The sequence below is a fragment of the Haemaphysalis longicornis genome, unplaced genomic scaffold, assembly GCF_048455015.1.
Source record: "Haemaphysalis longicornis isolate Haplotype H1 unplaced genomic scaffold, Haemaphysalis longicornis Haplotype H1 scaffold_90, whole genome shotgun sequence".
NCBI lineage: Eukaryota > Metazoa > Arthropoda > Arachnida > Ixodida > Ixodidae > Haemaphysalis > Haemaphysalis longicornis.
Genome location: NW_027526461.1, coordinates 653,379 through 668,219, shown reverse-complemented (window position 1 = coordinate 668,219; position 14,841 = coordinate 653,379). Strand labels below are relative to the sequence as shown.

Here is a 14,841-nt window from a genome sequence, read left to right as displayed (position 1 = left end):
CCCGCACTTACGTCTTTGTCCATCTGCTTGAGAGCCTTTAGAGTCTGTCGTAAAAACCGCTCTCCTCCTGGCACCACCTCGCCCTTTTTCTGCAGCTGCAGCTCTTTCGCCATCACTGCGAGACAGGCAAAATTGCAAAGCAACTCATGCTTCCGCCAAACACTCAAACCTTCCACTGCAAGCCGGTGAAATGCATCATGTAGCTGAAAAAAAGGCGAAAATAGCAAGTCGACGTGCGACCGACCGCTTCAACCCTCTCAGCACAAGCAAAGCGTCTGCAAGAAAGCACAAGTTAAAATGACCATAACGATGAAATACAAGTTTGCTTGACTGTAAAGATTGTTTAACAGAGTAACAATAGCGGCGATGTAATGGCGGCTTCAAACAATTTGACTCCAAGTTATAAAGAAAAACAGATGAAAGATTGGTGACTTACCAGCTACTCTGTTGCACTGCCCCCGGGTTACTCTGACTGGCGGCCGTCGACATAAGCTACCTCCAATAAACAGAATTGTGCGATCGTGATTGTGTTGCGATTGTGTGATCGTGTGCGACCGCCAGACCATTAGGTGGCCTTTCAATGTCACCTTCAGGCATAAAATATGTATACGTGAGATGAGTACGATGCTCTTAATGATGGATATAAGTTATTGTGATTGAGACGCGACACTGCCTCGAGCCTCAGAGGGTGATGCGCTAGTGGGGCTCCCTGTGCACACAAAAGAATCATTAGGACGGCCCTCCAGGATGAAAGAGTCAAGTCACGCCCTGAATGATACGAGTTTCAAGAAGTTGATATCCGCAAGGTAGGTTAGAAGTCATTTGCAAGTGAACACTAATTCATCTCCTAGGAGAAGTGAATGATGTAGTGGAATGTTGTATGAGTAGATTTTAGGAAAGTGCCGTTTTCTTGCGGCATTGCAGGAGGTGCACTCAATACGTGGAGCACGAAAAGCCGTTCCCCGCACTTGTCACGAACTGGTTGGAGTGTGCCATTCAAAAGATATGCGTGTTTGGCACGAGTGTGGCCTATTCGCAATCGGCAATTGGGCCCTTCTGTGAACCTATCGTGTTTATCAGGGATGTAATAACTTATGTTTGGTTTTATTGTAGCCCAGGTTCTGTTCGATCGCACGACTTGAACGCCAGGGTGGAATTAACGCATCGATTACTTTTATTCTGGTGACTCACTAACGAGGTCATTTGCCGCCATGGTGTAATGGGAAACCAGAGTTCAATATACACCAGCTATGAATACCTATCGTATTTACTCGCGTAATGAACCCACTCGTGTATTGAACCCTCCACACTGTTCTTGAGACGTTACTTTTTTATCAGTTTGAGTAAAAAATGCATAGGGCATATGTTTCTATCCCAGCATGGTTGCTGATGTCATAGACGATCTCAGTAACACGATATCACGCTACAGCATACGCAGAAATGCTAAAAAAGCATTCAAACAAAAAAAATCTCAACAGCAGCGGGAGACATGAGTGTGAATGACGTTGCTCACAATTTAAAAATTACGCGCTTGCGGAGTGCCACCTGCTGAACGCAAAACAAGCCTTCTTGCGCCATAAAAACGGGTTGGCGTGTGAACAAAAGCCAAAACGCACTTCGCACTCCTTCCCTGCTCTTTGCTGTTGTGGCTGGTTTTGGTGGCATGCGAACAAAGCACTAACCGTACTTCGCACTACTGTGCTCTTGCTAAAGCCTGTTCCGCGTTTTAACCATTATGCTCCATGAAATGTGTTGTGCAGCTGTGTTCAGACCTTTTTTTGTGCTCCTGGTGCGCGCCGTACGATGAGCCAGTACATGAGCTGCACAGCCATTTTTTAAACTGACGGTGGTGATGCAAGCTTTGATGCACGCGCCAAGCAGCACTTCAGTGTTGACCCAGTGCGGGTAGGCTACGGGCGAAAACGAGTGGTTTTTGAGCGGTGTACAGGGATCACCGTGTGTTTCGTAGGCCCAAAGAAGGGAAGTTTTCCGGCGTCGGAAAAGAAATGTTGGAGTGTCTTTACGGCACGGAAGGCTGTGCGCTGTGGGCCGACAACAAATGGGAAGCCGCAAGCGACTTCAATGAGGAGGATAGCTCCATGGCAAGTAGGGGCCACGAGCACGTTGGATATAAAAAAAACAAATTGATTAAATAAATACCAATGCCTTTTTACGAAAATGGTAAGGCTCTGACAGCGCTTCTCTTAACTTTATTGTATGAAGTTTCAACTTTTAGGAATCTGTTGCAACTTTTTTCTGCATAATGAACCCTCCCCCAAATTCATGCCGAAATTTCTGGGAAGAAAGGTTGCTCATTACACGAGCAAATACGTTAGTTCAGAACCTGGGCCTTGGGAACACCCCTGATTCATTGATGCTGAGGGGCAAATGCGTTGGCGCAGCACCTAGGACACAATAACTGAACAGTGCAAAACACTTGCTTAATAAACAACTTAATAAACCAAAGGTTGCTTTTCAAATTAGGAAACATCAAATTAGGCAATATTCGCTTATGTTTCTACGGTTTCTCTTTTATGACTTTCGCCAGCAGCCGCAAGCACTTGAGTACCACATACACTTTTAAACAGATAGCCGGCTAGTCACTTGCACCGTGCCTGGCCCTGTTTGCCCCTAGTGCAGGGGAGCCAACCACGAACGGTTTGACACATGTGGCCAATGGGGATTTTCGCAACTGGTGTATATTGAGCAACTCTGATGGGAAACAAATGTTTCTCAGGGCTTTTTTTCTGTTTTTGGGAAAAAGCAGTGTCCCTCTGCACCGAAATGTGAGCAGCACACAATTTTCGAAATTTTGGGTCAAAAGCTTGGGTACCACACTGTCTTCCAGCATTCAGCACACGAAACATTTTCAGCACCACTTACTGGAAGGATCATTACCAACCGGGCCAGAAAAGGAGGACTGACCTTAAGCAACACACAATTTTGGCCCATTCGAAAAATTTGGGCTTGTGCGTCTAGCTCTTGTTTCAAGAAAATAAACAAGAGTAAATGCTCCCTAACAGGGTAATTTTCAATTGCCCTCTTCCTTCAGCATGAGGAAGCGGGGAAAATCAGCAAGGCAGTCATTAGCCTAACTAAAGCCTCTACTACAGCTATCACTCAATGAAATTTTAAAATTCATTTTAATTGTTAAGCCAGCAGTGTTGATCGCATGTGTAGCTATGCTGCCAAGAATTCAGTTTCTGTTTTTATTGGATAGGGTTTGTCAGTACCTGAGTCATCCAAACGAAATTTTGAATTCTAGCACCAGCTCTGAGTTGCTCTTGTAACATTGTTTGCTGCTCAATACGAACATCAAGTCATTGTTGGCTTCAGAAAAAAATAACCATTTATTATTTGCTTTACGGCTAAGAAAAGAGTCATTTTAAATTTCAGCCACAATTAGTTTGTTTTGCAAGCTCAGAATCGTTTTCAATTTGCAGTCGCTCTTGTCAGCGTTGGCTGATCAGGGGTTGCAACCTGCGCATTACTTGAAAAAATGCCGCTAGAATTGGCAGGTATAACGGCCATTTGTATCATTTTCCCAAATATCTAGCTTCATTATATACAGTTTGAGTAAAAAAAATGGAGTCCTATTTTGACACAGTAACATATAGGAAAATGAAGTTATATATCTTCATGGTCCCTTTAACTTGCACTGTTTGGCAACTAATTTCCAGTGCAGAAAATCTGTTAAAATGCTGTTCCTGGATACACTAAGCTTATTACAAACCACAAATAATGCAAAGTTGATAGCACTTCACCTTGTTGACTACATTTGTTATTTGTGTTTTGTGAAAAATTAACACATTCAACAGCAACGAATCGGTAGGAGGTGCTTTTCGTTGCTATTTTCTTGCAACTCTGACCCAAACTAACTGACAGTCTTGGCCTATAAGATTCGGACAAAGAAGCATCATGGGAATTCACAAGTGGCAGCCAACAGAAAAGTCTCGCGAAAATTAGAGGCAAGCAGCGGACGACAAGAAAGACAGCTCCGTTATCTAGGAGCAGTAACCACAAGTGAAAAAAAGCGGAGGGGAGGCAGGCTTCACGTTGTCTACAGTACTGCCCAAGTTGCAGGAACACCGTACCAGGCGGAATGGAAGTGGGCGGTCTGGCTTCGCACAGTCTATCCGAAAAGCAGCAACTTCGGCAGGTGTATTGGCAGAGCGTTGCACACAGCGGAGCAGAAGGGGCCCACAATTCTTCGCACGGTCGGCCACCACAGCATTGCCAAAGGGTGCACTGCCAGCTTTGCAACGTCGACCATGACAGCATCAACAGGTGTCCTCGTGGATTTGCCCCAAAATCCCAAGCGGTAGCAATGTCACAGCTCGCAGCGAATGCTCCACACCATTGATCCCAGCAGAGGCAGTGTCAATGGGTGGAGCCACAACTTGGTCCACAGTAGAAGTGTAGCATCAGAAGGTGCGCAGGCACTTCGCACAGTTGGGCAAGGCAGCATCAATGGATGCGCCAGAGGCTTTGCACCTTTAACCCTGGCAGCAGCAGCAGTGTAAACATGCATACCAGCAACCATGTGCACAGCAGCAACAGCATCAGCAGGTGCCCCAAGGGTTCGCACCATGAGTTGAAGGGTGCCTTGACAGGTTGGCACTGTCGGCTGCAGCAGCGTCAACGGTGTGTCGGTGGCTCGGCACAGGCAGCCGTGGGAACAGCAGCATCAGTGGGTGCACCAAGTGAAGTGCACTGTCGACCCGAGCAGCAGCAGTAGCAGGTGTCCATTCAATTTAACGAACTCATGGTGGCGCAGAATTTCGCCATTAATTTCAGCAGTTAAGCTCACAGAGCACATAAACCTTTTCCGCCCTATTAGACTGCACTAGTTCCATAGCTTTCTCTGCACACCCAACGAAAAAAGGACAGAAGCAGGCAAAAAAAAAAGCTTTCCCAAAAGCACCTTTCAATTCTACCCCATTAAGGACCAGAAAGCGACTCACTTCTAACTTCCAAATCAATCACTGGTTCCTCCCCTAGATGTCCTCTTTTAATGTTCTGCGACCCACCTGATGGATGTGATGAAGTCTTTAGAAGGGAACAAGAATCTTATCCCTTATCTTGCCTCCTCGTACAGGTCGTGTCAACTTTGAAATGTGAAATGGCTAGCTGCTCCCTCAAGGAAGTCATTTCTTCCTCTAATCCTTAACTGGTTCTAAGAGTGATGCAAGCTCTAACGCACGTAATTTTGCAATAGAAGCTGCTACCAGGCAATGCTTTGCTGCCTGGCTATGCGTCTTCCTTATACGAAGGCTTGTAACATGCTGCTGCTGTATGCTAAGGAGACCGCAGGCTGCATTATGTCTTGTGCCCACGCCAGCTCTACAGACCTACCTCACGTATGCAAACAGCACGAGATAAACTAAACACTCCGACAGCGGATACTGATGGCATTTCTACAATGACTAGAGCTTTGCAACTACTGTTATTTTGAGGGCAGTGACTGCCCACACCAGCGTCATTACACGTCTGACATAACACTTTAAAGTAGTTCTATAGGGGAGTCTACAAAATTCCAAGATTTCACCATGTTTTTCCCGATATTTGCATTACAGCATTCCCAGATCGAGAGACATCTGAAGAAAGGCAGAACAAGGTGCACCCATGTAAAGATCACATTGATCCACTGTTTCATAAGTTGATTAAATAAGTGTCTCCCCCTATTGGCATTTAATAAAAACACCAATTAAAGTGTCCACTTGACCAAGAAAATGCACAAAATGTTTCCCAAAAAAACCATTTCTCATGTACAGTACTCCAGACTGCCATTTTGCAAAATCACGGTAAATATATTCTGCCACCATCTGCTTGTTTTCCTTATGTTTGCATAGTTGTACTTTCTTTGGCATTCCTGCGTGTCATCGCGATTGAAGCAGCTACATTGCCTTAACATCTGGGGTGTTCAGAAGATTACCATCGTGAACTTGATAACTGCACAATTGCCGTACACATCAGGTACACAGATTTTTATACACACTGTCGGTATGCTGTTGGGAGATGTACGTAAAGCAACAACAGAAAGGAAAATAACTGCATATTTGGTAAGTTCAGACTTCTTTGTGTTCCTTGTTCAGCCCTTGGTGTTCTTTCGGTAAATCGGAGAATTTGCAGGCTCGAGACAGAATTACGTTCTCGTGTGAAACAATACATGAATGAATGGGTCTAAGTAAATACGTATTGTTTTCTTGTAAATTTAACGTCAATGTTTACTGCTTGGATGTAATTTAATACGTCTAAGAACGGCGTAAGCTTGCGCTAGGAATAAGAACGGTTCATTTTTACTCTGCCTCCTTAACGCCCAACATTATTGGTTTGGATGGGCTCATTTTCTTGTATATAAACCTTGTATGAGAAATGCTGCTAAATGGTATGCCGGAAGTTGCCACGTACATACAATTTAATCACATTTGACAATGCTGACTGGTGAACAGGGGCTAGTTGGGCACAGGCATATGAGTGATTGAGAACAAATGAGTATGAGTACATAATGGTATACCATACAATTACATGGGTGTGAAAAAAGTGGGCATGAGTATTATGTAAGAGCATCAGTGCCGGTCACTAGGAGTAAAAGTAACTACAACTACCGACGAGTACAAATGAGTATGCGTATGAGCACGAGCACGAAAATGAATACAGGTACAGGCGAGTACTTGTACAATACTCGCCTCTACTTGTATTCATTTGTACGAGTGTGTCAAGATGAGCGAGTACGAGCGGGTCTTTATGGAGCCTGACCGAGTACAGCAAAAAGAAGAAGAAAGGAGGAGTGGGACTGACTAAATGACCTCTCTATGATGACCTCCAATTACGGTAGAGGTGCCCAAATTCAGCAAAGCCTGTTAATGTGGCCACCACTACACCGAGGGTAATGGTTTCAAAGACATCAGCTAAAATGTTTCCACCTCAACACACTGAAACCTCCCCAGCGAAGGCAAGCCAAAACTAATTCCTGACAAGCCAAGGCAACAATAAGGCTTCGCACCATTGTTGCACCAAAGTGGTAATGGCTCGGTGTTGTTTCATGCCACCCAGGGTTATTTCCATGCACCAAAACCTGCATATAAGGCTATCGCACATCTCGCCACCAGGAACAATGCAGCCTACTGCAGCAGCCAAGAAACGAAATCTCAACTTTTTTCCCCGTAGCAGAAAGCCCCCGCGGTGAGCAATTACTCGAGAACAGCGTACTTGAAATGCGCTTCTCGAGAATTACTCGAGAATAGCGGGAATAGCGATTTCTCAACCAAGCCCTCCTCCTCTCAGCATGGCTTATCCACTGCAGCTAGTGTTTTAAACACCGTTCCCCCCCAACATTTACAAGGCCCTGTGCTGCTTACAGTGGGGGAACTGGCCCTGCTTGACCCAGAGCGTGGCAATGGGCACGATGACGTCTGTGGGGGCGCCCTCCGGGTCCGGGGAACTGTCCTCGCGTGGCCGCTTGCGCGTTCTGCGGCGCAAGACCAGGGGCTTCTCCATGGACGCGATGACCTCCATCGGATCGTGCAACCTCTTGATCGGCAAGATGTGCTGCGGCTGGGTGGCTTTCAGCTGCAGAAAGCGAGATTCCGTTGCCTCGTGGCATTCAGTGCCATCCAGTGCTTCGCTTGGAACACTCCTATTCGCTTACGCGACTGCTAAAAAACTTTGCTGCGCTGCCTTAACGGCCTAGGGGTTGAAATCTGGGCTTTGGAAAGAACGCCAAGGGTTCGAGCCCCCGCAATACCAATATTTTATTCAAGTTTCGTGATGTTTTTCTGTTGTGAAATGTTCTCTTAGCTCAATCGTCTACAATGATTCCGTAAATAAAAGTGGCTTTGTATCTTTTATGACGGTTTAGATGTTTGGCAGGGAACACCAACAGGTTAAGCTAACGTTTTACAGAGTCCTAATTTTACAGGTCATTACACTTTGGTGGCACCAGTGGAATAGAACAATTTTGAGTGCCCACTTCAAACACTGAAGTTTAACGAGCTGTAAAATTAGTTCCAAGCGATGCATCAAACTGCTTCGGTTAGTGCATATACCAGGGCTCATAATATTGGAAAATATAAAGATGGCAGTTTTATGACCAACACTGTTTTCTCCATTGTTCCTTCAAAATGAATAATTACCTCTAATTATCTTGGTAACCAATTGACTTACTAAAAAAATGGCATATTTAAATCAGTGAAAAAAAGCAGCAACTTACAAGTTTGACAGAGTTTACTTGAAAATTAAAAGTTGTTGTAAGACCAGCGTCCCCCCCTTAAGACAACCAGCTTCTTATGACAGATTACTGCGGTGCATTAAAAACCCCAATTATACAACACTCAATTCCACACAGTCCACTTCATACGACAACGGATGCTTGAGAGGACAACACCAGAGCTTTTCCCAACTTTCATGCAGCCTTTATTTCTTAAACCCCATTTGACGCTGCTTCGACTGCAAAGGTAAACAGTCTGCAGTAGTCCCGACCGCTTGATGAACAGATGCAAGCAAGCCGGCAGGTACTGGCAGGCAGGAGTTCACCTTCGACGGCCCCATGCCGCAGCAGATCGCCAACATGCCAACCCGTGAAAAGTCCGAGTTCAGGTGTCTGGCGGACCACTAATTTACAGGTCCCATCGAGCCGACAAACGTGAGAACACATGCCACCCCACGGCAATGACCGAACATCCACTTTTCCTCGCCGCTCGATGCAACTTTCTTCCTTTCACCGCACTCTCTTCTTGCGTTCGTTGTTTCAACCTCCTATTCACCCCACGGTCCTTTCTTTTTGGCCTTTACCGGTCTTACCATCTGATCGCTGCTTATCGGCGTCTTTCAAAGCTGCGTTGTCGCTTTCCCACCTTTTTCATCGCCACCTCGTACTATCGTTCATTTCACTTGACCTTGGCAGTTTCACACTCATTTTTCTTCCCAATTTGCTCGGCCACTTCGGACTTCCCAGCTTATCTCGCGTGTGTGAGGTGCAGGGCTGGCGGGCTAGTGCCAGATGCCACGGAGGGGAGGGGGCGCAAAATGGGCGGGTTTTTTGTTTGTTTTTCTCTCTTATATAAACTTAGAATTTCAGTTAGGCGTTTGCAAATTATGCGAGAACACACTAAATATCGTAATTCAAAGAAGGTATTATCCCATTTGTCAGGTGAGACTACCTACTAGGGCTGCAGTCACCCGTACCCCGATCGTACGACACCGCGGTCGCGCAACACTTCCAAGTGGTCCCTCAAAGTCCACCATACCTCCTTGACCCGCCTGGGGGTCTGCCGCAAGGGAGGAGGCAGAGGCGAGGTGGGACAGGTGTCCTGCGCTTCTGGCATGGTGGAGGCCGCTGTGTCCCCGCAGAAGGGAATGAGCTTCGCGTCTTGGGGCTCCGACAGCGGGGACCCTGCGGCGGCAGCAAGGGGGACATGGCGGTTCACGGTGGCCGTGCGAGTTCCACCAAAAGAAGGCCACCGAAGGTGTGACAATAAAAAAAGCAAATGAACTCCGAAACGCTCATTAGAAGACATGTAAGCGAGGTCTTATTAAAGGGGCCATGAAGATAAGATACAAGTTTGGTTGAAAGACTGCTTTATTCCAACAACTAATATACCAATTCTAACACAAACTTTAAAAAGAGTCAAGGTGGACACGGCTCTTAAAACAGCTTCCTTTATTTTGAAGTAAACTCTGTGAAACTCGTTAGTCTTGCTGCTTTTTTCTATATTTCAAATATTTCATCATTTTTGAGTAAGTCAATTACTTACCAAGAGATAATTAGAGATAATTTGTCATTTTTGGAAGAACACTAGACAAAACAGGGTTAGCCATAAAACTGTAATCTTTATATTTTCCGATACTCTGAACCCTGGTGAGTGTAATAAGAGAATTGGTTTTTTTATGCCCCACTTGGAATTATTTTACAGCTCATTAAGCCCTGGTGGCACCCATGGCAAGGGACCATTTCAAATGCCCATTTCACACATTAAGGCTGTTAGCCAACAACTGTTTAGCAAGGAAAAAGGCACAACAATGTGTCATGATATGCACATCTACAGCCACATTTGCAGAATACAGCTAGCAGTACATGGGATTTAGCAAACAGAAAATGTGCACAATTTACCCGGCCCGCTGTCGACCACATCAAGCGATGACGCATCCTCAAAGTTAGGCCCGAAGTTCGAAGACGAGTCGTCTCCGTGGACCTGCCATTCGACCGAGTCTTGCAATTCGGGCAGGTAGTGCATCCCGGAGAACAGCTGGTAGTCCTCCTGGTAGCCCACCACATCCTGCTTGCAACTGTAGGGAGCAGGCAAAACAGGAGTGGCGGCCGGTTAGATCCACTCTTTATTCAGACACTTAAGGGAGCCATGAAGACAAAACACATGTTCGGTTCCTTCAAAACATTGCCCGTTTAAAATCATACTGACACCCCTTCTAACGTAAACTTCGGTCAAATAAGCTATATAATTAGGAAAAAAGGGAATGGCCATGCAACCCACTAGCTCATTTCCTGCAGCAGAACCTATGATGTCATACCAGCCGGCTCCGCGATAGGCGGAGGCCAGAAAAAGAAAACGCGAATTAGCCAGAGCTTATAGGCTTGCCCAACGAGCTATTTGGCGCCTAAATGTAATACATATCCACTTTACAGCCGTAAGAATGGTGCGGTAAACAGCAAAAGTTACGAAAATACACGTAAACATAGAAGTACCGATGCGCACTGCTGTTGGTACTGGGCGCAATATGCTTGTTTTAGCTGCACAGCAGTCAGACGCTATGGAGTTGTCTTAAAGGGACACTGAAGTGATATGTAAACATTGCGGGATTACTGGCGCAAATTGTAGTCCGGAGTCCCCAGGCCATGCTTCGACCACTCAGGGCGCGTTTACTTGATTTTATGTAGTAGAAAAATTAATTAGAAAATGCTGTCCTCCTCTCTTTACGCTCGCCCATTTTCTGTGGCGTTTTCGTGTGACGTCGGGAGGAGCCGAGCTCGCAATTGGCTGCGCTACTGCACGGCTCCCCGGCCTTCAGACAGAGTCACTCGGCCCAGCGTTTCGTCCGCCGGCCGCCGACGGGTCGTCGCAATTCGTTCGCTCAGTTGAAACGAAGCCAGGACACGTTTGTGAATGGAAGAATGTGCCTTTCTTTACTTGGTTAGTTTGTACACTGTATCTAGCTTCAAGTCAAGGTCGCTTCACACGAGCGCTGCACAAGCGCACATGCGACGCTTCGCTGACTGGTACGCCAGTAGGAAAATATAAGGCCTCTTGAAGGCGGGAGAAGAGTCAGCGAAGTAATTGTAGTTACTAAGGAAATAAAATCAACTGATATTTTTACCGTACAGCGTAAAACTGGGGTGCGGGAAGCACTTTTTTGCGCTGGGCGAACGAGCACAGCGGCCAGCAGCACGACTACGCATCTGCGAACGCTTTTCCGTCTAATAAATGTAATTTCTAGACGTGAGCTATTGTGGAAACTTGGGGGATGCTTACTGCACGGGCGCTATACAACAAATAGTCACCTAAAGAACTTCAAATGATAAGACTAAATAAAAGTGTAAACTGGTTATACATTATATACCTTATATATCCAACTTCGACCGAGCATATCTGTGCAAGAAACCGGAGACCATAGAACATGTTTTTCTAGACTGTTGGGATGCAGTTTTCTTCTGGGATGTCCTGCAGAGAATAATTAAGAAAGATCTACTTTTGACTGCTCAAGGCATCCGCTATCTCGAGTTGCAACCAGATGTAATCCCGTACGACCTCATTTTTCTTCTAGGGTTGCACACAATATGGCAGAGCAGGCTAGCGGTACGGCATAATGATGTAAATGCCCGATCCGTTCATGGTAATTATATTGAAAACGTGTGCAAGGTCCGTGAAGTGTTACAAAGGCGTTATGACGATGATGTTCTGGATTTATGTAGTAAATTGATTGAAATGAAAGTGCATTGGCATGTAAATATCATTTAATGTAGTCGTGAAGGGATTGTTTGTTACACGGAGAAAAATGCTGTTTTGAAGTGCTTTTGTTGAGTTTTGCAATAAAGAAAAAAAATGGCCTGTGGCCGAGAGGTCCGAGGCACTATGTTATAGTTTTGCAAGTCGCAAGTTCGAATCCCCGATGGTGCATCATTTTTTTTTGCCAGTTCATTTTTTCGTTTTTGGCCGATGTTTTCTAAACTGAGTTCACCATTTTTGGGCCGTAACGTTCACTGCTCCCCGATCGAGTTCGCAGAACGCGCGCAGACTGCCACTGATGCGCTAGCGAGTTCTCGTTAGCGTGCTGTTGCCACAAGCACCGACTGCTTGCGGGCAGTGGGCACAGGCCTGAATCAGCACACCCTTGGCCTGGTGCGAACACGCTTTTTACGATACAGGCATGAGTGAGGCAAGCTCCGAATATGCGGGAAAAGCGCACGGCATTTGAGCGTCAGCGGTGACGCGGAGGGCGTTCATTCACTGCGTAGGCCTCGGCTAGTGATTTCTACTATTCCAAGATGTCCTGGGAGGCTTATCGCAGGCATTTTACAGCCGAGAAGGGCGGTCCGGCGATTACTAAGATATCGAGAATGCCCATCCAACGATGCCGTCGGATGTCAAGCATGTTGTTTTACAGAACCGAAACCGAAACTTGTTTGAATGCTAACCTCGGACATCGTCCAATCACGGTGCAGTCTCCTCGCGACGTCACAGCTCTAGTTTGTGCGGCCACCACAGACCGCGCATGGTAGTTTTTCTTCTCTCCCGCTTTATAAAATAATTAACGACTTATCAACCGGATAAACGATGAAAAGTGTGGTAATTTGAGCCAGTCTACGCAGTGCAAGCAAAACCGGGTGCTTGACAAATTCACTTCAGTGTCCCTTTAAACGACTCTGGCCGATTGGCGTAAGCAACGTTGCCTTACATGACCCTGTATGTCAAGCATACCCCATTTTTTGCGAAGCGATTACTTTCTATCGTAGCAAAAACAAGCCAGGTGTAAATGCGGTCAAAAACAAAGCAACGGCGTAGTGCTGCGTATGCTAGCGCCATCTTTGAGTTTTGACGGCAAACAAGGCTGCAGAGCCGAATGGCGCAGTGGAAGTTCTTTTGTATACGCGCCGTTACGACTTCATGGTAGACGTCACCAAAACACGATTTGGCGGGAGAATCAAACTTTTAACCTAAACTGGTTAATTTCTCAGTGAATACGGCATTATTTGCTGCCGTGAAAGCGCTGGGGACACTGTAAAACACGAAATATTTCGAATAAAACAAACATGTATTTTGCCTTCACGGCTCCTCCCGACAGCCAAACGTGGAATAGTTCCCTTTAAAGGACTCCCATGAAGAAAAAATACAAGCTTGTTTTATTTGAAAGATTTCGTGTTATATAATGTCCCCAGCGCTTGCGCGGCAGCAAATAGGTTCTGTTGCGGGAAATGAGCTAGGGGGTCACATGGCCATTCCCTTTTTTCCTAATTATATATCCTATTTGAGTGAAGTTTACAGTAAAAGTGGTGTCAGTATGGTTCTAAGGAGGCAGTCTCTTGAATGAACCAAACTTGTGTTTTGTCTTCATGGTTCCTTTAAGGCTCACGCGTTACAACGTAATTCGGAAAAACCGTCACACTTTCACTTTCAATCCCGATCAAACCAAAGTAGGATTGACTTTTCAAGCGCACTGAACACCGCGCTGCTGCTTCACACCACCCTCCAATTTCGATTGAGAAATTTCCCTCCCACACCAGATGGCACCAAAAAAATTTTTATGTGGCCGGCATAGGGCACCCCTGCATAGAAGTAGCCAGTATCAGCCAATTTCGCAGCCGTGCCAAGGCCATCTGTTGCAGTGTGGTCGTGTTACAGTGTACTAGAAGGTAAGTGCGTGTGGTGTGGAAAAAAAAAACAATGAAAGAAGCGGCTCCCTTTCCTAATAAAAAAAATTGCAGTCATTGCAACATGCAAGTTTTCGATGCCAATTCGGTCCAAGTGCCAGGAGAAGTGGAAAGGAAGTTGGTGTATGTGTATGCCTTGACTGTACAATCTCTGCACAGTTCCACATGTAGTGCTCGTTGTTAGGGTGTTCATGAAATTTTGTAAATGCAAGTTTACTTACCGTAAAGTTCCGAGAGAACGCCCTCCCCCGAAACATCGCCCACCTCCCTTCAAAAGTGAAATATCCAATTTACTAAACACTCAAAAGATTGCCCACCCCCGAAAATCGCGCCAGCTTCGACACCTTCAAAAGCCCGAGGAGCTCCCTCCACGAGAACGTCCATCAGCCGCGAGCAGCGCCAATGTTTCGATTTTGAGCAAAAAAATGCACATCGTGTCTAGTTTGACGGGCAACTAAGATACCGTCGCGGCGTCGTTTAAAAGTGGTGCGGCATCTAGACAAGCCATGACGGTTGTGAAGACGGCTTCAACCAGGGCCTGCCCTTTGCGAGCACGGAACCGGCGAGGGGCCTCGAAGCTCGGGACAGCATCGTGGGCGAAGCGATGCAGCTCGTGTTAGACTGACAGCGACGCATCGTTCGATGCCTTTATCCACGATGAGTGATCAAACTCAAGGCGAATCATCTATCCATGTGTCGATACAGTCCCTTATTTGTCCTTTAAGCATTTTACCTGAAAGTTAGCCTATCTCGTATTTTTTACTTGGTAACGTCACAGTTTTAGTTGGGGGTCCGGCCACGCCTTTGAAGTTTTTCACAGCTGACACTAAAGTTCGCTTACCCCGTATTTTTCACTCGATATCTCTAACATTTCGGTGGACATTCTTTCGGAACTTTAATATAATAACAAATATTATCACACGCCTATTTGAGTCAAGTTATTTGATAACATTAGCGGC

The 14,841-nt window shown here is 45.9% G+C and overlaps 1 protein-coding gene across 1 annotated transcript in view; it reads right to left on the bottom strand.

Annotated features, from left to right (window-relative positions):
* LOC144154754 (condensin-2 complex subunit H2-like) overlaps window positions 1-14,841 on the bottom strand; it is a 69,119-nt gene that overhangs the window by 26,874 nt on the left and 27,404 nt on the right. Inside the window, exons 8-11 of the mRNA XM_077685870.1 lie at window positions 10,112-10,287; window positions 9,249-9,394; window positions 7,362-7,572; window positions 12-115 (exon numbers count right to left, since the gene is read on the bottom strand). Coding sequence (XP_077541996.1) covers window positions 12-115; window positions 7,362-7,572; window positions 9,249-9,394; window positions 10,112-10,287 — 637 coding nt within the window. The remainder of the gene's footprint in view (window positions 1-11; window positions 116-7,361; window positions 7,573-9,248; window positions 9,395-10,111; window positions 10,288-14,841) is intronic.